A 25,587-nucleotide genomic window follows, 5' to 3' on the forward strand; every position below is an offset into this window, starting at 1 on the left:
TCTAAAAGTTATTCTGAGGAGGAGTTTTGTAAAACCTGCCTGTAGTTCTTATTTCTTATTTGTGATAGAACGCTGTCCTTTACCACTTCATATCTCTGAAACACTAAGTTTTGGAGATTGCTAGAGTAGATCCAACACTTCCTGTTTCCTTTGTGGCTAGCAAATGATCTCTGGGCTGGTAAGGGATGCAGCCTGCCAAGACCACAGAGAGAGCAGCCTTTAGAGGTGGTGCTGCAGAAAGTCTTGCCTCTTGACCCTCCTTCTTGTGTGCTGAGTGGAGGAAGGGATTTTGCAAGCCATCTTCATCTTGGCCTCTGCCTCCGGACCTAGATCATGGCCAACTCCACCTAATTGACACAACTTTGCTACTTACTTTTTGGGGTTTTGAACACCATAGCTGCATAGGAACGACTACATACCAAGATTCTTAATCTTCTTTGCACAAGAAAGGTTGCACACAAAAAATAGTGTTTCTTTAAAGGAACTGTACAACCAGAAGTATAGTATCTTTAAAACATGAGATGCAGGTAGAGATTTATTAGCTCATGATTCAAAATCATCCCATTGGCATCTCTTTGGAGTTATTGTCATTTACTCACCACATTCCTCTTGATATAATTCTTTCTTGGTTAAGCAGTCTATTGCAAAGTAGTCAAGAAAAATTGTAAGGAAGATGCAAGCATGTGAGATCCATGAGTATTAAAAACCACATTGCCAAGGGCACCTGGGTGACTCAGTCGGTTGGGTGTCTGACTTGGCTCAGGCCATGATCTTGTTCGTGATCCTGTGTCGGGCTCTGTGCTGACAGCTCAGAGCCTGAGACTGCTTCAGATCCTGTGTCTCCCTCTCTCTTTGTTCCTCCCCTGCTTGCCCTCTATCTCTCTCCTTTTCTCAAAAGTAAATGAAGATTAAAATGTTAAAAAAAAACAAAACTGCAGTGCCATCTTCACATGAACTGGTAATTTTCATTCCAAAGAATCCTTTATGAGTCTTCGGTGACTGTTAAGCTTTATTCAACTTGCTGGAAGATCTTAAAGACCTATAAGTAAGAATCATTAAAAACCTGGTTTTAAACTTCTAAAACCCTTCCTCTTTTGTGGGTGCCTAAGTGGCTCAGTCGGTTAAGTGTCCAGCTCTTGCTTCAGCTCAGGTCATGATCTCACAGTTTACAGAACTGAGCCCCTTGTTGGGCTCTGCACTGACAGCATAGAGCCTGCTCAGGATTCTTTCTCTGTCTCTCTGTCTCTCTCCACTTCTCCCTTTCTCTTTGCCTCTCCCCTGCTCTCTCTTTCTCTCTCTCAAAATAAATAAATAACCCTTAAAAATTTTTAAATAAAAGTTATAAAAACAAAACTTTTCTCTACTTCTTTCAGTATTGTGAACAGAGCCAAACAGCCAAACCAACCAAAAAGAAAAGGCTTATCATGTAGCAAGCTACTCTATTAATAGATCTTCTAATGGATCTATTGATTTGTTCACCGAATTGTATTTAATTGAACAAATGTATTAATTTCTTGTTTTTCTATTGGCTTTATTTTTTACACATTAGATATGAAAGGGGGGTGCTCAAGGTCTTTGAAAAAGTTAAAAATTATATAAACAGATCCTTAAATGCAATCAAAGTATCAAAATATTTTTGAAAACATTATCTCCATTTGCAAAACAAAGTTGTTATTTTAAAAAGATGATGTCCCCACAAGTAGTTCTTAAAACATGAATATTATATATTAGGCTGTCTTACATCCAGCATGAAAATTTCTGTATTTTGTAACAATGAAAAGTATTCCAAGTTTCAAAAACAAACAGGAGCCAAATTAGGTCCTTCTAAATGATCATGATGTTAGTATGAAGGAAGTAAGGTGGAGAATTTCATCCAGCACTGTTCTCCAATTGAATAGTGGTTTAACTCCTCTTTGTAGGAAAAAGAATTCTCAAGAGTCTCTCCTGTTGACTTAAATTATTTTTATCATGAATTAATATAAATAAAGCATTACATAGAAATAGATATATATCCTTCTTTTCAGTTCCTATGCAACTATAAAACAAAAATGAAGATCAGATAAAGCCAATAAAGTGAAAAGTAACATGATTTTAATATAAAATAATTTTAAACACTGTTTAACAGGATGTTATTTCATTGATGTGCAGCCTCTGCTCACAATGCAAATATAGCACCAGCTGCTGGAACTCCCGTAACTATTGCCTACTACTTTCTTTTCTCTGACTTACCATACCTTCCCTTATGCAGCTATTTGTAACTTTGCTTGCCTTTCACTTGATGCGAAATCATTATTTGCCTACTCCACTCTTTTAGCTCACTAACCAAGTAGGCTTCCACAAAAAAAGAAATACTCTTGAGACAAACACCATCATAAATTAGAATGCAGTTATAACCCTGAAATTTCACCGCAGAGCTTGCCTACAATGTGGTTTATTTAGAATATGCTTACCTTTGACAATCACCTCCAAGATAACACACATTTTTACAAATCCTTGTGAAAAATGTATAGACTCCTGAATATATTACCATAGACCTGGAAATTCTAGAAATTTCACTTTGAGAAAATTGCACCACACATGAAGGCAAAGGGCTTTATTTCTTTTGGGCCTGGAGTCACCAGAAAGAATTCCTCCTTCCCCTTCAGATTCTAGATCTTCTCTCTTCATCTTGAATTAAATAAGTATCATCAAAATGTGGTTTGTGAACAACTGGTAGGTACCATAGATAACTTTTGCTGGTAAGTCAATTCACATGTTTTATTTTAATATTGTCATGTTCATTTTCACGTGCATTCAGGAAAGGTATAACTAGTGCACCAGTCCTGTCATTCTAGGATATTGCTGCTTTAAACAGTTTAAAATTTTTTTTAATGTTTATTTTATTAATGAGGGAAAGAGAGAGAGGCAGAGCATGAGTGGAGAGGGGCAAAGAGAGAGGGAAACAGAATCTGAAGCAGGCTCCAGGCTCTGAGCTGTCAGCACAGAGCCCGGCATGGGGCTTAAACCCAAGAAATGTTGAGATCATGACGGGAGCCAAAGTGGGACGCTTAACCGACCGAGCCACCCAAATGCCCCAGGATATTGCTGCTTTAAAGGAAGGCTAGATTGGGGATCCTTTTGGAGTGATGGTCATGGTGGGGGGCACTTGTGGGGAGAAGCACTGGGTGTTATATGGAAACCAATTTGACAATAAACTATTATAAAAAAATAAAGAAAATGTTAACTAAATAAAAATAGAAGTGCCACCTGAATGTGGGACAGTCATGGTGGTGGTAAAAGTAGCACCTTTCTCATGTAGCAAAATGCCTAGCGCCAGAATTCCTTCCTTTCCCTTTCCGACTTTATAGTGATGAATCGTGCAATGACGTAAGCTTGGTTGATATTTCCTCCTGCTTCTTACCTCCTGAAACATCTTTACTTTTACACAGATACACATTGTTGTCAGCAAGACTTTGGTCCAAGTGGTGATTGACTGCAAGCACGTGGCTGAGAAGGCAATAAATGCCTCAGCTAATATCACGTCAGATGGTGTTGAAGTCCTGGGGCGAATGGTCAGGTCAAGGGGACCAAACGGAAACTCTGCACCAGTAAGTGGATAAACAAGTGAAGCTGTGCTGTTATTACAGGGGGAAAATTAAGGGTTTCTGCGGGGGAGGGATTTGGTAAGAGAATGGATAGATGGATGGATGCATGGATGCATGGATGGATGGATGGATGGATGGATGGATGGATGCATGGATGCATGGATGCATGGATGGATGGATGGATGCATGGATTGATGGATGGATGGATGGTTGGATGAATGGTTGGGTAAGTAGATAAAAGCCTCTTTAAATGAACTAAAATATACATTCAAAGTTCTTGACAGTAAACTACTTCTATATTATAATAAAGATAATGTCCCACGAATTAGACTGCTTTGTTTTCTAAAGGCATTTTAAAATGCATACGGTAAAATATTTCAAGTGGTTTATGGCATAAATGGTTTCTTAATGAGAACCAAAACTGTAAATCAGAACTCTAAATAAGCAAATATAAATTCATATAAAATATATGACTACAATGCACAGGAGATTTATGTAAATTTTTCATTTGGTTTAGATTTGGGCATTTTTAAATGAGATTTTTGTTTTTGGTAATGTGAAGTTTACCCTTTAATCATTAAGTTATTTAATTAAAAATCATTTTAAGACAATATATTTTCATCATATAACAGAGAATTTAAGACTAGAAGACTTTCATTTGGCAAAAAAATCACATTCCTTTCTCTCACTACCCACAAAAAAGAATAGTGCACACAAGCTTTTGTTTTTATACCTTGTGTTCACAGCTAATTAGCAAGATTCTCTAATTTGAGTCATTCTATAATTAGAACCAGTTGGCCTAGAGGGCATTTTGTTCTTGTAAACAATTCCAACTATTTTAATGAACATTTCTACGTAACAGAATAATCAAGTTAATTATAAGTCACTATTACTGTCTTGTGCTTTCTAGCTTTGTAGAACTAGCCAGCTTTTTGGAACTGGAGGATGCCTTGATGGCTCTCAGTCTTTTTAAGCTGAAGATCACTTTGTACAAATGAAATATTCTAGTATGTCAAATAAATAAATAAGATTAAAACAGTCCCATGCTGTGCGCCGGGGGCACTGACGGGCGGTGGTAGCAGAACCGCACCCGGGCTGTGCTCCCCCTGCGGATGCAGCCTCTCCTCAGACCCCCCTGTTGCACGTGTGTCCCTGTGTGTCCCTGTCTCCCTTGAGTTTACCTGTCTGCTCCTTGGCACAAGTAACAGTGATATACTGCGCTTTCCGCCCTCCCTGACTTTTATGATGGAAATGGGCCTGAAATCTGGCACTTTACTGTTTCACTTGATGAACTGAGGATTTTACTCTACAGAGCTGTCTAGAGCCTTCAGAGAGCTGGCAGGTGGCTGGTTCCAAGTCCCCAGGGCCTTCTTGGGGCACAGTTGCCACGCTGTGATTGGCGTGTACCCAGGGCCAGGGGGCTGGGCCGTTGCTTCTGAGCTTGAATGTGTGTGTGTGTGTGTGTGTGTGTGTGTGTGTGTGTGTGTGTGAGTGAGTGAATGAGTGAGTGAGCGAGTGAACGAACACCCTGGCTCCCTCAGCAGCGAGACCCGGACCCTCCCATGGGGAGCAGTTCGGGGCCCACCAGCAGCTAGAAGCAACTAGAGCCTGGGGAAGAGGCCAGCGGTGGGACAGAGACCCGCAGTGTCACCTGGCTGGCGCAGCAGCGTGCTAGGGGGGCGTTGTCGCTAGCTGGCGTCCTTGGCGTCTCTCCCTGTGTCTCAGTCCCAGGGTCTCAGCAACTACAGAACTCTCTCTCCTTTCCTTCCTTCACCTGCCGCCTCTGCTTCCGAAATAAGAACCGTTTGTGTAACACCAATACTTAAGAAAGACATCCATTATGTGGTTGTAATCAAACTAATCAAACCTGATGCTTTCAGATGACCTACTTCCATCTTCAGTGTGGAAAACATTAAGAACAAAACAAATTCATCTACACTTCTGGGCAATCCCAGTTGACTTTTAAATGTAGGAATGGAATCCCAGACACTTAACCCATTCAGCTCTATGACAGAAAGTAACCCTGTGGATATGGTATTTTGTGAATGATCTTTTAAACAAAAGAGAACCTTACGTAATTAAAAAAAAGCAGTCCCATGCTGATTGGATGGGAGAGGGGACATAGAGTAGCAGGTGTCCCCCAGCTTCATAGCACAGTTCTCCTGCTCCGGTGTAACCCACTTACTTATATACCCACAAACAGTCTCAGAGCCGTCAAGGGATTTCCTCCGGGACCCTGCTCTATTTGGTGGCCTTTCTCTTTGTAACAATATAAGGGAAATCTTTGTGTACATAGGGAAACATTAATGCTTTCAGACCTTGAGAGATGTGTGCTAATTAGTTTAACACTTAGTATTGCTGTGTCTTTAAAAAATACTTTTGTTCTACTTCCCTTTGGAGAAGCAGGGATTAGATGTTCAGAAAGAGAAGCCTCTAAAAGCTATGGAAGGCTCTCTTGTTTTCAGTTACGGTGAGGGACTTCTAAGAATGTTAACACTAGTGCACTTGCTGGCTCATAGCGTAATTCTATTTATATTTTTTTGAGGAACCTCCATATTGATTGTGGGCATTAAGGTGGACACTTGTTGGGATGAGCACTAGGTGTTCTATGTAAGTGATGAATCACTGAGTTCTGCTCTTGAAACCAATACTACACTGTATGTTAAACAACTTGAATTTAAATAAATAAATTTTTAAAGAGTATTACATTATAACCCTTTTGCAAGGATAGGGCCCAAAGTGAAGAAGGAAGCCCTGTGCTCCTCCCAAAGCCGAAGCCAAAACAAAGGCTTTGAAGGCCAAAATAGCAGTGCTGATAGGTGTCCACAAACACATGCAGACACACACACAACACACACACATCCCAACCTTCTGAGGGTCCAAGACATTGTATCTCCAAAGGCAGCTCAAATATCCTCCAAAGAGTGCCCCCAGGAGAATCAGGCTTGACCAATATGCCATCATCAAGTTCCCCCTGATCATCAAGTCAGCTATAAAGAAAATAAAAGACAATAACACACTTGTGTTCATTGTGGACATCAAGGCCAACAAACACCAGATCAAACAGACTGTGTAAAACCTCTGTGACATTGTCTTGGCCACAGTCAACACCCTGATCAGGTCCAGTGGAGAGGCACATGTTTGACTGGCTCCTGCTTATAATGCTTTTAATGTTGCCAACAAAATTGGGATCATCTAAACTGAGTTCAGCTGGCTAAATCTAAATCTAAATTATTTACCATAAAAAGAAGAACATCTACATTATATTGAGGAGTTACCAACTCTTAATATTTTGTATTCCATACTGATTAAGAAACACACCATCTTCTGCTTCATAGAAGATACTTTTTGATAGCACACTCCAGAATTTATAAGTCTCCATAATTAGCAAACTAAGGATATCGTTTAGGGATACATGGATGTATATAGATCGACACTTTTGGAAGGATGAACGAATAGACTCTAAGAAGGAGAAACAGTGCTAGGTGTTTGAGATTCTGGGCCAAAATTACTTAGTACTGTTAATTTTTTTTAATTTTAGAAATAATGCATATAAGGGGCACCTGGGTGGCTCAGTCGGTTAAACGGCCAACTTTGGCTCAGGTTATGATCTCACAGTTTGTGGGTTCGAGCCCTGCATTGGGCTTTTTGCTGACAGCTCAGAGCCTGGAGCCTGCTTTAGATTCTGTGTCTCCCTCTCTCTCTGACCCTCCCCCATTCATGCTCTGTTTCTCTCTGTCTCAATAATAAATAAACATCAAAAAAATTTTTAATAAAAAAAAGAAATAATGCATATAAAATCCTTGACACTTAGTACCATTCAGTGAAGAGCAGTAGCTATTATTAGAGGATGTCAATATTACCTCCTCCACTTCATCTTTTCTAAACCTCTAGTGCTTGTTTAATGATCGATTATTTGTAGCCATCTATTATTTTCTTGCTCTTCCATTTAAATACATTTTGCCCCTGTAGCCAGAGTATAAATCCCTTAAAGGAGAAACTGTGCCATGGTCTTTATTTACGTCTGCCCCCTTTGACCCCACATCACAGTATCTAATAAATTCGAATTAACAGAGTAAGTTCTCAAGGCACACTTGACAGAAATGAAGTAGCATGCCATCTACTAGAATTGTCTTGTGTCTTTTCCTAAAACATTTTTTATATATATTGTATTCCATATGTGGCATTAACGGCAGTCCAATTATATATATATATAATTTGTATTTTACAATTACAGTTTTATAATTATGATTACAATAATCACATTTCAAATTAAAGTCTCTGTAATAATTGTACTCCAAATATATGACCAATTAAACATCAAAGAATTTATTTCTGAAAGCAAAAGTGCCCGTACGTTTTAAATCTACCAGCAATAAATCTTAACTCTCAGGCATGAAAGAAAAACAATTAAACAGAGCACCCTCTGTGGTAACTTCCAGCCAGTAGCAGACAAAGGGGGAATTTATAGGAGTCGATAATTAAAGAGTTCTTTGTAACGTTACTAAAGAAAAAGTTGTGTCTTTTGTTAGAATCTGGAAGTCTACAAAAGATTACTAAATAGATTTTCAGTCTGCCCACTTATTGAAGAATTTGGTTACGTTGAAATGGATAATATTAGATTAGATCTCAAGAATGTGATTGGAAACTCACTTGTCCTTTTGGGTTATTAATTGTTTGAGCGCAAAGCAAGAAAGAAGTTTCAGTCTTCAGCTTTCAATTTAGAAGTCACAAATTACTAACATAATTTTGATAGACATCTACGTCCCACTACTCAGCAAAAGAGAATGTATAATGTGCAAGTATTGGATTGTTCCAGGAGTAATTGTCATATAAGAGAAATGAGTAGTTTATAGGGCAGCATTCCCTGGGAAATTCAGCAATGATTCAAAAAAAGGCCAGATGATGGGAAAACTGTAATATTCAGTCTTTAAAGAAAATAGATTCTTCTTAAGCCAAATTTGAGTGGAGGAAAGATTAGTGAATTTAGGGGTACAGTAACCACTATATTGAAATTGCTTACGTTCGTAATAAAAACAGCTTGTGTTCAGTAATGCAAGATTTTATAGTCCCTAGTGGGACTAAGCTAGGAAGCTGGCTTAACTTAGCCATCAAAACACATGTGGGAAGAAACCTAACAACTGTGCTTCTCCTTTCTGTTCTTCTCTCTCCTAAGAAGTTTCTTCTACCTTTTTTGATACCTGATAAAATTATAATACTGCCACAGATGACCCTAGAAATATTTTGAACTTTCTGACATGTAATCATGTTCTTAGTGTGTTTCTTGTCCCCTTTCCAAATCTAACATATATAACTGTCCAATTGACATTTGTTTAGTCCTCTGCTATGTAAATAAACACGAATACCAGTTATATCATGGAGTTTTTTATAACATAACTTACTGAGTTAAAGCTTTTATATGGGAATCAACAGTAGACTAGTCAATGATACTACAGAAACAAAAGTGTTTTAATTTTTTTATGTTTATTTATTTTTGAGAGAGAGACAGAGTGTGAGTGGGGGAGGGGCAGAGAGAGGGAGACACAGAATCTGAAGCAGGCTCCAGGCTTGGAGCTGTCAGCACAGAGCCTGACACAAGGCTCGAACTCACCGCGAGATCATGACCTGAGCCAAAGACAGACACTTAACTGACTGAGCCACCCATGTGCCCCAGAACAAGTGTTTTTAAATTACAAAAAACTGATGTTTTCATATGAATTATATATTTTAAACCTTAAGATAATAGTAGCTTATATTTATTGTATACCAACTATGGACCAGGCAGTGTGTACTTTTGTGAGATTACCTCGTTTAATCTTCCAATAACCATAGGAAGAGATACTTGTATTATCTCCACTTTAGAGGCTCAGAAACTGAGACTTTAAGAAGTTAGAGAGGGATCCCCATTCAAAAAATGAGGAAAGTAAGATATGAGACTGTATCTGACTCAAGGTTACTTGCTTGCCATGCTAAGCTCTCTTACCCTGGGTCAGACTGATCATTATAAAACTTAAAGCATAGGAGGGAATCTGGTCTGTGCATATGCACTGTCTGTTCACCAACATGGTCAAAGACTCAGCATTATTTAAATTCTGACCCTGAAAGTAAATACAATCAAGATGTTACCCCCCAAGGGATGCCTACACCTAAATATTTTAATTACTACCAGTAGGCACAAGAGCTGTTAATTTTCACCTCCTCATTTAATTAGTGCCATTATGGTTTCCCTTAAATCCAATAAATTGATTGAGACCAAGCAAGACTCCCATGTTCAATAGCTGGGAAGGGATAAATGCCTAACAAATCTTGCTTTGAGATGGAGTCAGTAAAAGTTAAACACCAAATTAAAGCCGAAGGTGGCTAAGGTCTTCAGCTGCTCTTTCTCCATATTCCTGTGCAATGTAAATCTCTGTAAGTATTTGTATAATTTCAGATACAGCTTGACTTCAAGTTACAAGCTTCATAATACTATGCTGGAGAAAAGTCAGAGAAGAAAATCTGGTTATCAGTGGAAAGTTGAGCCAGGCTACATTTCCATTCCCATTCACAGATCACAGTGACTCAACCAATGAGAAATCTTTTAATCTTATTTTCATGCTAACATTTGACCCCAAATGACTTGCCTTTTGTGTTACACCCAGACCAAAATACTCAATAAAAAAGAACATGTTTAATTGACTAAACATCCCTTGGAAGGTATTATAACAAATGAAAGCCGGAGCTCATGAATCCCTGTCTCTTTCTCTCTCTTCTTCGCACATATATTTTTTATAATGTACAGTTAGTTACAAAAGCAAAAAGAGGTTGACTCTTCATTTTGAACCACATTGTCGTGCATTTTCAGGTACTCAAATATAAGGTCTTTTGACATACTGTGCCCGTACTGTTCCCTACAGTTTCTACAAATATGTAGGTCATTGCTTTTGTAATAAAAGTCTGAGGGTGTTTTTTTAAAATCAATCTTCAGAAATGTGCCTTGGAAAACAAGTCCCTAAGTAAAGGCTGAGGAATCTAAGCAATTACAAATACAAAACAATTATGAATAAATTTGTTGTACTCACAAAAAAAGGCTGCTGACTTCATCAAACTTGGAAAAGAAAAGACAGCCCACAAGCATTCCACAAATAATAGCTTTGGCTTCATTCAGCACTTAGTAGGCATTCAACCCCTTGAATAAATAAAATGAACTTCTAAGGATCTCAGTAGCTCAATGGGATAGAAGTTTAGCCAAAGCTTTGTTTGTAGACATCATCCCATTATAGATGCTTAGGTAGTGAATGTTTCTTTGAAAAACTTCAAGAAAGCATGGTCCTTACTGGGGCTGGTGACAGTTCTTTCCTTTACATACATCTTTCCATTCACTATAAAGCTTTTACACTGGGCTCTATTCAGAAATGGGGAATTTCTTAATGGATGAATGACTTACAGATTGAACTGAATCTATCTAATACTGTCATAATGGGGCCCATTTAATAAATGTGCCAGACAAATGGCATTGTAAAGTTAGGATGGGGTGTCTGTATTTTAAACATGAGACCAAAGATCCTTTCACTGCAAAATGAACCACAAGAAAATGAAATGTGCTGTTCAAATCCCAACCAGAACTCTGCTTTCAACTTGTGCTTGCATTTCTTAGGCTCTTTCTTCCCAGGTCCTCATCTGCAGAATGGGGTTAGCATTGTTATTATTATAACTCATAGTGGTGAGCTGAGGATTAAATGATACGTGCAAATTCCTTAGGATGGTGCCTGGCACGTAGTAGGTTTTCAACAAGTGCCTGCTGCTATTGTCGTTATTTGCCTAGATTTTTCTCACCCAAAGAATTAAACAGATATGATTATTTTGGAGACAGATTACTATTATATTTCTGCCTTCAATAATACTACTTTCATCCTGATTCTCCACTTTTGGCCTTTGTATTATAGACCTCTGCACTTAAAGAATTCAATTATGAAAGGGCTAGACATGCTCCATTAAAATAATATGTATTATTTATAATAACTGTATTCTAGGGACTATTACAAATATTTCCCTACATTAACTCATGTTATTGTTTTTTAAATTTTATTTAGATCTAAGTTAGTGAACATATAGTGTAATAATGATTTCAGGAATAAAATTTAGTGATTCGTCACTTACATGTAATACCCAGTGCTTATCCCAGCAAGTGTCCTCCTTAATGCCCCTCACCCATTTAGCTCATCCCCCCCCCGCCCAATACCCCTCCAGCAACCCTCAGTTTGTTCTCTGTATTTAAGAGTCTCTTATGGTTTATCTCCCTCTCTGTTTTTATATTATTTTTGCTTTCCTCCCCTTATGTTTCTCTGTTTTGTTTCTTAAATTTCACATATGAATGAAATCCTGGAGGTACTTGTCTTTCTCTGACTGACTTGTTTCTCTTAGCATAATACACTCTAGTTCCATCCACATTATTGCAAATGGCAAGATTTCATTCTCTTTGATCGTTGAGTACTATCCCATTGTTTATTGTACACCACATCTTCTTTATCCATTCATTAGTCGATGGACATTTGGACTCTTTCCATTATTTGGCTATTGATTGTACTGCTATTCCTTGGATAAATACCTCGTAGTACAATTGCTGGGAAGGTAGCTCTATTTTTAATTTTTTGAGGAACCTCCATATTGTTTTCCAGAGTGGCTACACTGCTGGTGGGAACTCATTTTATTATTTAGCTATTATTATTACACTGATGTCTAGGTATAATGAAAGAACCCCTATTATTACACTAACTTTATAGATGAGGAAACTTGAGACTTGAACACATTACATAATTTGTTCATAATGACTTTGTGAGTGATTCAAGGACTACACCCAGGCAATGTGACTCCAAAGCCTCCCAACTCTTATGGTCCTTGAAATATCTTTGTTGCTACTCTTCATAAAAATCAGCATCTGTGTTCCTTAAAAATGTTTTAATTTTAAAAACCTATTTTTTCTTGGATTGAAAACTTTAAAAGCCAAAATTTTAAATGATCATCATTTTGTTGTATGGCTGCCCTCCACAGACTCAGATATCATATCCATTGGGAATTTTTTTTAATATGGAGAAAAATGATCAGTGGGCCATGCACATATGTCTTCAGACAACTCAATAGTTGTATATAGAAGCAAACAAACAAAAAAAAATCCTGTGATGCTTTGATTCAAGGATCTGCTTTCAAAATTTAAGCTTTATTGTATTAATCTTGCAGAACTCACTTGGGAAAGGATATTTGCAGCAAAGCACAGTTCTTAGGTATTACAAGAGAAAGCTTGACTTTATTTTCTTTAGTGTCAGATAGAGCAGGCTCTTCTGCATGCTGCATGCATTGTTAGTACTCTGTTCCAGTAGGACTCTTCTCGGGCATTCTCATTTTCATCCAGGGAACCCTTGACAGAGACAAGTAGTATTCTTTGGGAGAAAATAAGGAACCAAAAGAATTTCTAGCACTTGCTGAAAATCCCACTCACTGAAGGAAGGTTGTATATATAAAATGAAAAGATTTCATCCTTCTCCCAGCTCTGTAATTGGTGACACTTTTCATACTTGAAAATAATATAGGAAGAAATATAATATTAGAAATGGTTGGGTCATGAAGCTAATGTTAGCCCTCAGTAGTATTATAGTGATATTTCTGTATATTTCAAAATGTACACTGAGTTTCACCAATATACACGAGTAGAAGAAGACTAAATATTTGTGGCATGGTCAATGGCTTAAATAAAAATAGACTTCGCACAGATTCTCACAAGACCATTTGTGAATTTGTCATGGCACTTACAATGTTGTAAACAGTATTCATGTCCCTACCTCTCACTCCTGCTAAGAACTTTCAGAATTTTGATTTTGTTCATTTTCATATTCTAAAGGTCAATGTAGTATCTGCCTTGCATTATACACTAAAGAAAAATTTGTTGAATGTGTGCATAGGTGATTGAGGTCAAAATTAATTTGACAAGGCTTTGAGAATACCTACTACATACCACATAATTATGATGGGGATACAAAGACGAATTAATGGCTCTCTATCCCTTGAAGAGCTCACAGTCTAAGGAGGAGCTAATATAATCATACTGTATGGTGGGTTATACGCTGTAAAAGAAACCTGTGGAATGTTGTAGGATTACAGAGACACTGGTCGTGACTGTGAGGGCAATACTGGGCAACTTTTAACAGAGATGCTAAGCTTCTTTGGGCAGAGATGAAAGGCAAAGTTGTGACAAATGAGAGAGTTTGAAGGCTGGATGGAGTAATTATACACAAAATCTTAAATCATTGTGTGCTTGAGGAACAAAGTTAGTTTTATATTTTGGAATAACTTTCTTCTTACTTACTGTGATGTTACGTTACAAATGTATCGGTGTTCTATTAGGTGATGCAGAATATGAAATCATAATTCTAGACATAGTGTGTCTATTTTTAATTCAGTGACAATTTTGTTTTAAATTGCAGCTCCAGTTACAGATGTTTGATATTATTTGTTCCACTTCATGGGCCGGTAAAGACAAATGCTGTGAACTTCCAGGCCTGGTAAGAGTTCTTTGTTTATCAGTAGGTCTGTTCTTTATTGGAAAGTTCTAAAGCTACATTTAGTTTTCTCTGAAAATTAAATGCAATTTCATAACACTCATAACCAGATAATTCATTGTGATGATAATGAAAATCCGAAGAGGTTGAGAAGGAGGCAGGTCTGACATCAGCAGGACATACTGACGTACATGTTGGGAACTGCACGGCCCCGAGGGTGCCATTTACACGTGGTCCGGAGGGTCTCAAATCTCCTGGTTCATGAAACCTTCAGCATTGCAATCATTTTGTTCATGGCACCCCTAAGCCAAAAAAAAAAAAAAAAAAAAGCCAACGATTCTGTATGTGAAGGAATTAGGTCCCCAAATTCTAAACATTGATGCTCTAAATGCAGTAGCTATATGAAAAAATAATACACATGAATTGAAAGCAAAAAATGGTATTTTTATTTTATTCTTAAGTAACCACAGTTACTCCCTAACGAGATGTATGTGCCTATCCGGAGTGCACAATTTTTCATATGTTGGAATCTGATTGGAGGTTGCCACCCTCACTTCTTTTTCTGCAATGATGTTTCTCATGATATTTGCTTTTCATCATAGCAACTACCAAAGCCTCAGATTTGCAAGTATATGACATCATCAAAAACGTATTTCAATATCTAATGTTAAGACTGTGAACTACCTTGACCTCGTTGTTCATATGATGTCCAGAGGGTGCCGAATATTGCTATTTCTCTTGAGTTTTAAAAACATTCAGAGTGCCCCTGTGAGTTTGCTAAGGTCTCCCAGAGAATCTTGACTCACAGATCTGAAATCGTGGTCATAATCTGTTCAACATATGCAAAGCTACTAGAAAATCAAACTTTTTTTCACACTATTAATACCAAGTGTGATTCATGGGATTATACCTGTAGATATGAAAGCAGATTCATATTTTATGATCCTTGGGGAAAGAGAGCTGAAATGGATGACCTGTAACAGTTGGATAGTAGTCATGTCTTAATAATTAAGCTTAGAGAATGTGCATGGAGTAACCTTCATAAAGTCTAGAGATTAGCCTTTTCAACACCTTCCTCCAGATCACACCTGTTGCAGGCTTTACATTCATGATGACTGTGTTTGATTTTTTAAATTTTTTTATGTTTTTATTTATTACTGAGACAGAGAGAAACAGAGCATGAGTGGGGGAGGGGCAGAGAGAGAAGGAGACACAGAATCCAAAGTAGGTGCCAGGCTTTGAGCTGTTAGCACAGAGTCTGATGCAGGGCTCGAACCCACGAACCGTGAGATCATGACCTGAGCTGAAGTTGGCCACTTAACCAACTGAGCCACCCAGGTGCCCCAAATGATGACTGTGTTTGAGAAGGAAATACAGTTGGCCCTTGAACAGTGTAGGAGTTAGAGGCACCAGCTCCTCTCCCCACTCAGGAAAATGTCTGCCTAATGACTTTGAACTCCCCCAAAACTTAACTACTACTAGCCTTACTGATAACATAAGCAGTTGGTTAACACATATTTTGTATGTTATATATATTTTATACTGTTTTCTTACAGTTAAGTAAGCTAGAGAAAAGATGTATTAAGACAATCAAAAGGAAGAGAAAATACATTTACAGCATTGCACTATATTTATTGAAAAAAAAATGTAGGTGGACCAGTGCAGTTCAAACCCATGTTGTTCAAGAGTTAACTGATGGGACACCTGGGTGGCTCAGTTTGTTAAGTGTCTAACTTTGGCTTAGGTCATGATCTCGCTGTTCATGGGTTTGAGCCCTGTGTCCAGCTCTAGGCTGACAGCTCAGAGTCTGAAGCCTTCTTAGGATTCTGTGTCTCCCTCTCTGCTCCTCCCCTACTCATACGCTGTCTCTCTCTCAAAAATAAATAAACATTAAAACATTAAAAAAAAGTTTACTATAACTTAGCTCTTTCTTCATCAAAATTAATTTCCAAGTAAACTCTGGTGAAGAATTAAATCAGAGACACTGTGATATTATGCTTAAGCGCAGATGGGTTGGAAATGGGAAGTGGAAACACTCAGAATCCTATGCTGTATCTAGCAAAATGCAATCACCAGTTTTCCTAGGAAGGACTCAGGCCTGATGAGAGCTTTTCTTCTCATTTCTATCGCTGAAGATATGCCAATTCCATGGTAGGAAGGCATGGATGGAGGTATAGTCATAGCAGTGGCAAAACCATTGTTGGGTCGCTGGTCACAGGAGGCCTGGTGTCAGCCTTGTTTGGGGCCTCTTTCTGGATACTTCAGTTTGTAGTTTACTCTAGCTGCCCCCGTATCAAGCCAGATGTGTTAGCAGATGGGTTTCCTGTAATGAGCTGAAAGCTTTGACTGTTGTCCAACATTTAGAGAAAAGTATATACACTATATATAGACCCTCTGCTCAACCTTTTTTGGGTTTCTGTTGTGAACATTGTAGAGACTGAGATTATTTTCAGCTTGATCACTCATCATCTGTGCTCTATTCAGTTCCCAACTTCACTTTCCCCCAGAGTCCTAAATAATGACGCTTATTTTCTCTCTGTCCAATGGGACTGGTGAACCCTATGAAGTTCTATAGTTTCTCATCCCAGGGCAGACTTCTTTCTTGGCTGGTACTTTAAATGGGATATTCACAAATTTTTTGATAGCTGTTAGCAGGTATTCTGTCTTCATACCCCAGTAACTCATCCAGAGATGTTCAACTGGACATTCATAATCTATCTTTAATGTCATGTGGCAACACAGTTGTGCAAGAGAAGAAAAATGAGCCCCTGTCCCAAAGCCTTAGATTGTCTGATGTTTCCTTGTTTTCAACCACAGAATGTGAGTTGTAATTGAAGTTGCTGTGGGGAATCAACAATGCATTTAAGCACTGTTTTTATTTTATGTGTTTTAGTGTAGATGTAGTTCCAATGGACTAACGTGTTTTTTTAACCTTTGGAATGGAAAAAATATTCTTTGAAATAGAAAAAAGAAAAATTTCAAAACCTGTAATTCATAGAGTTGTCCTACTCAAACTGAATGCAGTAGTAACAGGAATTTTTTCTGCACCTACTTCTGTCTTTCTTCACCTGCAGTCCAAGCTCATTTTATCAACATCCTTTGGGTAAGGGTGATGATCAGTGACTCACTGGACACTCATTCATTTTTCTTTAAGGAAAATATTTTGTGAGCAGGAGAGAATATTCTTTGCCTTTCCACACCAATGTTCACTTAAAAGTTTTTTTTAAGTGTCTTAAATCAGTGTTTTCTTTGACCCATAAAGCCATTTGTACAGATAGTCTTGTTAACAGTTATGCTATTTTTTTTTTCCCTTCAGAGGGATGAGGAAACCTGCCCAGAGCTACCACATTCCTGCTCCTGTTCTGAAGTCAATACAGGGACTCTGGGACCAGCAGGCCCCCCAGTAAGTCTTGCCTAGTTGAAACTTAAATGCTCTTTAGTAATATTTATAGCTATCATTTGTTGTGTGTCTAATATGTGCTTGCTAATAAACATATACTTAATTCTGTGAGCAAACTGTACACAAAGATGTTAAGAACTTGCCTAAAGAACTCAACTTCTCTTCAAATCTGTGTCTCCAGGACTCCTGCAGATGACCCTCTTTAACCTCTATAGCATACTCATCTCTCAAATGGTTACATATTTCAAAATCTCCCCCTTGAAACTCCTGTGGTTTGTTTTCAGTGTGAGTGTTTCAAAGATTGCCCCACTACTTGTAACTAAAAGATTTGCATACCCTCCCTTTGCCCACTCTGTATTACAATTCACACATGAGGAAAATTCACCAGGAAAATACCCAATCGGAATGTGAAGTTCCCCACTGCTGATGGGACCTTCCTGCAAGAAGGGAGAGAGAGAGGGAGATTGGCCAGGGTGTGGGTGAGAGAGGAGGAGGAGGAGGAAGAAAGGAAGGAGAGAAAGAAAACATCTTTGTAAAATATAAAATGTATGTAATTTGCACTCTCTGGATCTTTGGATTTGCCGTGAGGAATATCTTTCCATTTAATGTGTTTAAGTGCTCATTTTATGTCTAACCTTCTAAACTGGGGTTATCAGCATCTCCTTGACGTGAGTGTGATATAGTTGGTCTGTGGTTAGGAAGTGGCTAATGGACCAAGGCAGAAAGACAAAGAAAGCAGGGAGAAAAAGCACAAGCAAATAAAGAAATCCAGACCTCGCAGGAGGACTATTCTGATGCCCCAGCAGCCCTTGCACGCTGGCCTGCCAGACGGGGTGGCCCTGCCAACATGTGTGGGAGATCCCGCGGGCGGACCACGGGCTCGCAGGGGCAGGTTCACTCCAGCAGGGGGGCAGCACCACCTTGGTTTCCTTCATCTGCGCGCCACATTCCCTGAACTGAACAAATGGGTAGAGAACCTGCTAGAGGTATCTGAACTGTATCCCAGCAGTGTCTCCTTTACCTTTGGCACGAAGAACATTCTTTCAAGTGCAGATGTAGAACTCAAATCCTTTTTTTTTTTTTAAAACAGGAGATTTTTTGTCCCAAAGAAGCAAATATGGAGTGATGGTAAAAGCATTAAGTTTCAATCATAAGATGGAAAATCTTGGGGCACCTGGGTGACTCAGATGGTTATGTGTCTAACTCTTGGTTTCAGCTCAGGTCATGATCTCACAGTTGTGTTCAAGCCCAGTGTTGGGATTCTCTCTCTCTCTCTCTCTCTCTCTCTCTCTCTCTCTCTCTCTCTCTCTCTCTCTCTCCCTCCCTCCCTCCCTCCCCCTGCCTCAAAATAAATAAATAAACTTAAAAAAAAAATGGCTCGGCAAGTCTTTGAACCACGGTGAATCTCCATTTCCTCACATGTCAACTAGCACCACTTCTTTGATGTTATGAGGAATAAACAAGAAAAAAAATGTATATAAGTATTCTGCACATTACAAAACTTAAATCAAATGAGGGTCCTGGTGACTCAGTTGGATAAGTGTCTGACTTGGGCTCAGGTCATGATCTCAGGGTTTATGAGTTCAAACCCCACTGTGCTGCCAGCACAAAGCCTGCTTGGTATCCTCTGCCCCCATCCCTCTGCCTCTCCCCCGCTCATGCTCTCTCTCTCTCACTCAAAATAAATACATAAGCTTAAAATAAAACCTAAATGTAAGGAGTGTCTTTAGTTTAATCTTGGAATTGGAAACATGGGTTTATTTTCAACTATGTGTAGCTTGCTTTTTTTTTAACCCAAAAGTATGTCTTCGAACCTTATCCAGGGGAATGCACATTGTTCCATTATATAAACTATAGTTTATTGACCCACTAATGTGGCATATTTTCCTACTGAACATCCTCTGTATGTCTCTGCAAACACAAGTTGAGTGCTCTTACCATAACACTTAGAATCAGATTTGTTGGAGAATAAGGAGCGCGTGCCTTCGGCTTCATGAAAAAACTGTTAATTGCCTCTCAAGGTCGTGGTCCCAATATCTTTTCCCACAAAATCTAGAAGAGTTCTGGTTTTCCTGCATCTCACCAGTGCTCTGATGTTGCCAAACATAGGAACTTTTGCTGTGTGGCTGTTGTTTGAAATAAGACTTTCCCTCTCTGCTAGCGACACGGGCAGTTTTTCATTTGTGTCTGAGCCATTGGGATTCCTTTTTTTTTTTTAATGTTTGTTTGTTTGAGGGGAACACTGGCAGTGGAGAGACAGAGAGAGAGGGAGAGAGAGAATCCCAAGGAGGCTCCACCCTCTATGCAGAATCAGACGTGGGGCTCGATCCCACGAACTGTGAGATCATGACCTGAGCTGAAATCAAAAGTTGGATGCCCAATTGACTGAGCCACCCAGACGCCCCAGATTTCTTTCCATATAAATACATGTTTATAAATTTGGGGGGGGGTTGTTGTGAAGGTTTTTTGCTTATAATTACCTAAGAGGTTTTCTGTATTCTGGACATTAATCTTTTATTAGTGACATGGCTTACAAATATCACTTCATGGTCTATGGCTTGCTTATTGTTGTTTATGGGACTTTTATTGTCTATACATTTTAATTACAGTGTAGTGAAACTTAATATTTCTGTGAGCTATCATCCTTTATGTTGCTTTTTATTTCTCTTTTAGCCATGGTTTACTTAGAAGTGTCTTTTTAAATTTCTAATTGTATGTACAGTGTTCACATTTTTCTTATTGTTGTGTTAATTTTATTGTACTTTATCATGGGAAATAGTCTACATAGTACCAATTTTTTGACATTTGTTGATTCTTTGGCATTTGCTTTGTGGTCTTTTGTCAGGTTTTACAGATGTTCCATGTATACTTTAGGAGAATGTGCATTTTCTAATTGTGGAGTTCAGAATTCTAAATACAAATATCCAGTAAATCAAATTGTGAATTGTGTTGTGAAAATCTCCTTTGTCTGCATTCATTCTTTATCTCTCAACTAGTGATATAGCTGTTTAAAATCTTCTACTTTAATGTCCATCGGTCAAATGTTGTTTGTAATTTTGCATTGTATATCCCGAGTTTGTGTTACAATGTGCAAAAAACAAAACTTGCTATATCAACATTTCTCGCTTGAATTATTTTCCTGGTATCTATTTTCTCCAGCATCTTAGTTTCAGCCTCTCCATATCTTTATGTTTGAGCCGTATTCTCTTTAAATAGCATATGGCTAGATTTTGTTTTTAATTTGGTTTTGCAATCTTTCTTTTTAGAGTTTAGTCCTTGCTGATTGTTTGTGATCATTAACCTCTCTGGGCACGGATTCCTACATCCATCACCGTATTTACTCCACATGATAGATGTGTGGATTTCTTGGTTTGTTGAGGGTCTGTCTACTTTCTGGCTTTTTGCTGTTATTCTCATTCTTGTCTTTCCTCCACTTAATTTGGAAACTATATTCTCCATAGTATGTTTTTCAGTATCTACTAAGAGATTTTTAACAAATGTATTTAACTTGACAAAGTCCAAAATGAATCAATATTTCTACCCTTATTTCAACTGACACAATATTCTTGGAATTTTTTTCTCCTGGATCATTTTTTTAATAATTTATGTGCTATTGCTATCTGGTATTTTAGTACTTTTTTTTTAACATCACACAATTAGACATTTTAAATAATAAAATTAAACATTTTATTATTATTTATTATAAGTTAACATGTGGTAGGACTTGCTCCATATTTGCTATTTCTTTGCTTACAGTCTCTTCTGGCATTATTTTTATTTCTCCTGGAATATACCCCTTGGATATTCCTTTAATGAGAGACTATTGATAGTCAATTTTCATTTTCTTGTTCATCATAAAATGTTTTTATTTCCCATATTATCAAAAGATAGTTTTGCTGGTCATTCCAGAGATTGTTAATTGCACCCCCATATTCATTGTCATAGCTACTTTTTCATGGCAGAATTCCCTGAGTTTTAGCTATGCACATGGCCATTCAGCTAGTGACTTGATTTCCTAGCATCTATACAAGTAGGTGTGACCTTATGACTACATGTTGGCTAGTGAGAGAAAAGGTATATGCAGTCACCCTAGACATTGGTGTTAAATGAAAATGAAGGGCACTCCTTATCCATGCTTACCCTTCTCAATAGACTACTCTGGGAACTTGTGGTAGTGAGTTCACTTTGGTAGGCAGGGTCCTGGAACATAGCAGACCAATAAAATGGAAGCAACCAAACTTCTACATTGTCTTACACAGTAAAGCTACTCTACTAGACTGAATCATTGTTAGCTCAGATGTTAATATAAGAGAATAATAAGCCTCCTGTCTTGCTTAAAAGTTTTAATATTGACCTTAATTAAAGCAGTCAGACAACTTTCCAAACTAATAAATGGGAAGATCTTGGTTTCAAGATCCCTTTGTCTTTAGTGATCTGAAGTTTCACCACAGTATGTTTGGGGTGGGGTTTTCATGTTATTATTCTGCCATTTTGGAAATTTATGACTTCATGGCTTGAATACCAGCGTTTCTCATTAAATTTGGAGTTTTCTTAGTCATTATCTCCTTGAAGATTGCCTCTCTCCTTCATCCCTGTTATGTTTTTCTGAAACTCAATTAGAAGTATGTTGTAATTTCTCATTTTACTCTCCTGTCTCTTAACCTATTTTTAATTTCTTCTTGTGTTTCCAGGCTTCATTCTGTGTAGTTTCTTCAAATTTAGTCTCTGGTGTACTCTAGGATTAGCTATGTTTAATGTGCTATTTAACCTATCCATTGTACTTCTGATGTTGATGATTATATTTAACACATCTGGAAGTTCCATTTGGTTCCTTTTCAAAACTTCTGGGCATTTCTTTTTTGTTTGTTTGTTTCAGGAGCAGAATTTAGTGATTCACCACTTAACATATAACACCCAGTGCTCATCACAAGTGCCCTCCTTAATACTCATCACCCATTTAGCCCATCCCCCCACCTCCCTCCATCAATTCTCAGTTTATTCTTTATTGTTAAGAGTCTCTTACAGTTGCTTCCCTCTCTCTTCCCCCCACTCATCCCATATGATCATTTGGTTTGTTTCCTAAATTCCACATTTGAGTGAAATCATATGGTATTTGTCTTTTTTTGGCTCACTTATTTCACTTAGCACAATACAGTCTAACTCCATCTGCATTGTTGTAAATGGCAAGATTTTATTTTTTGATGGCTGAGTAATATTCCATATGTATACCATATCTTTATCCATTCATCAGTTGATGGACACTTGGACTCTTTCTATAGTTTGGCTATTGTTATAATGCTGCTATAAACATTGTGGTCCACGTACCCTTTTGAATCTATATTTTTGTATCCTTTGGGTAAATACCTAGTCGTGCAATTACCAGAGTAGTTCTGGTTTTAACCTTTTGGGGAACCTCTATACTGTTTTCCAGAATGACTGCACCAGTTTGCATTTTCACCAACAGTATAAGAGGATTTCCCTTTCTCCACATCCCTGCCAACATCTGTTGTTTTCTGAGTTGTTAATTTTAGCCATTCTGACAGGTGTGAGGTGGTATCTCATTGTGGTTTTGATTTGTATTTCCCTGATGATGAGTGATGCTGAGCATTTTTTCAAGTGTCTTTTAGCCATCTGTATGTCTTCTTTGAAAAAATGTCTATTTATGTCTTCTGCAAACCTTCTGGGCATTTCCATAGTACTTCTTTTGTAACACATCAGAACTATTTTTTTCTTTCAATATTTTAAATACAGTTTATTTTTAAAATCTGATCATTTCAGTATCTTCATTGTATGTGGTTCTAACTCTTCCATTTTTTTTCCTGCTGATGTGATTCATGTTATCTTGTTTCCACATGTGTTTTGTCATTTTTGGAGGGGGGCAGTGTATGTTGGGGTTTTGTTTGATCCTGGCAGGTGATGTGAATTCTGGTCGCTAGATTGTATGAGAACCAACTTCCAGGTAATATTCTTTAGCAGAGATATTTCTTACTCTTTCCATGGCTAAATTGGAAACAACATCTTGGGCATCCACCTGCTAGTTTTTTGGAGTTTTTTTTCCTAGCTGATTCACAAGTGCATCCTTTCAATTTCCTTGGCTTTAAAGAACATTTCATTTTCTAACCTGCCCCCAACTATCATAGGCCCCAGTTCACATTTCCTTGCTTTGTGAGCTATAAAATACAAACTTTGCAGCAAACCTGAACCATTTGCCCCCTTATCCCCCAGGGCGATCTCTGTGCACATGGATATTTCTCTGGTACTTTTGTTTCTTCTTCATTCCTGGTACTTATGCATTCAGTTCTTAATTATAATAATGTTTATTTTATTTCAAGCAGCATTAATAAGCTTTTTTAGCTGGAGGGTTTTCAAGTTTTTTCATCTGCAGTACTGCTGGAACAAGTTATGAAATATTTACATATGACTTAAGAGTCAAACTTTGTAATGAGGAAAAAGCAGCAGGGAAGCAAAAGAGGAGAGATGAGCTCTGACTTGGAGAGAAAGATGTAAATTAGGAGAAAAGCTACCGAAATGTTTGAATATTTAAAGTATAATATACTATACTTTTATAGTTTATGATATAGTTTAGAATATCCCAAACAATACTCAATAAACCCAATCTAATGATTTAAGGCAGTAGTGATTATTTTCTCATTCAAGAATTTCCACAATGGTGTTTTGTGCCAGGAAAACTATAAAAGAGCTATAGGAAGACATGGGTGAAAGAACCACATTTCTTCTGCCTAGACTAACCTTTTTTATTAAAAAGGATAGAAGTCAACTTGAAAAAAAATATGTTGAATTCTTATGTGATCAGTGATGAAAGTGAGTGGTAAGGTGCAAAATAAATTAGAAATATAAAAAGGTTCCAGGCTTTTAGACATGGTGTCTTTGGTGCAAATATCTCTGAGTCACACGAGAACAAACCTGGCAGTTAAAAACCAATCACTGAAAATGGGCAAACAAGAAAAGTGGTGCCAGAATGGTATATTAATGGGGGTGCATTGGCTTGCCACAAAGAACATACAATATGACTGACCCAGTGGTGTAAACCATCGAAACATTTAGACATTTATTGTTTTCACAACAAAAGATTCAGAGGTGGATGATTCCAAGACAAATGTGGCTGCGCAACAAATTCGTCAAGGACACAAACTTGTCCCAGCTCCCCAGTTTCCTTTCCATGGGCCTGTGGCCTCTTCGTCACATTGGCCCTAAGTGTTTATTGTGCCCGTCCCTGGGGGCAGAGAGGGGCCGGGCAAGCAAATCTGTCTTCTTTAGCCCTTAGAGTAGGAGAAATAAAATGGAGAAAAAAGTCAGGAAAGATTCTTTGGTAGTCAATCAACAGTCTGCCACTCTGGGGGAGAAGATTTGCTTTTCATAACAGTGGAAGGCGTGGTATCCAAATGAATGAAGAATTTCTGCACAATAAAAAGAAGACACACAGCCTGTTAGAGTAGATATAATAGGTAAAGAATATAAATATGGAGTCGTATTGAGATAAAATGCAAACGGGCAAATGTTATGAAAAGATGTTCTACGACGTAATTTCGAGGGAAGTGAAAATTCAAATAAGAGTAAAATAAGATTTTTATCTTAGTTTGGTAAAACGTAAAGTTTGACAATATTAGGAGAGGAAAAGTAATTTTCCTTTTATCCTTCTGGGTTCTTGGCTGAGATACCCCTGTTACAAAAAGACAGGTGAACAGGAGAAGAACAATCGAGTTCAATAACACATATGTCTCTTGTATACATGGGAGATGCCCAGGACAGCTGAGGAACTCCCCAGAGTGGCTGAGGCCATCGCTTTCAATATCATCTTCAGCTAAAGACACAAAAAGGTGTTGGGGGTGGGGAGTCCATTTGGGGAGATTACTACCAGGAATGACACAGCAAGTGAGGGCGAGGCTGTTATGAAGACCCAAGTCTCCAGCTTCTTTTTTTTTTTTTCCATAATATTTTATTGTCAAATTGTTTTCCATACAACACCCAGTGCTCTTCCCCTCAAGTGCCCTCCACCATCACCACCACCTGTCTTCCCCCCCCCTCCCCCCCAACCCTCAGTTCATTCTCA

At 38.1% G+C, this 25,587-nt stretch overlaps 1 protein-coding gene across 1 annotated transcript in view; it reads left to right on the forward strand.

Moving 5' to 3' along the window:
* Positions 1-25,587, forward strand: part of COL14A1 (collagen type XIV alpha 1 chain) — a 172,580-nt gene that overhangs the window by 87,919 nt on the left and 59,074 nt on the right. Inside the window, exons 30-32 of the mRNA XM_029923320.1 lie at positions 3,429-3,587; positions 14,042-14,119; positions 17,433-17,519. Of these exons, the coding sequence (XP_029779180.1) occupies positions 3,429-3,587; positions 14,042-14,119; positions 17,433-17,519 (324 nt within the window). The remainder of the gene's footprint in view (positions 1-3,428; positions 3,588-14,041; positions 14,120-17,432; positions 17,520-25,587) is intronic.

The sequence above is a fragment of the Suricata suricatta genome, chromosome 15, assembly GCF_006229205.1.
Source record: "Suricata suricatta isolate VVHF042 chromosome 15, meerkat_22Aug2017_6uvM2_HiC, whole genome shotgun sequence".
Taxonomy (NCBI): Eukaryota; Metazoa; Chordata; class Mammalia; order Carnivora; family Herpestidae; genus Suricata; species Suricata suricatta.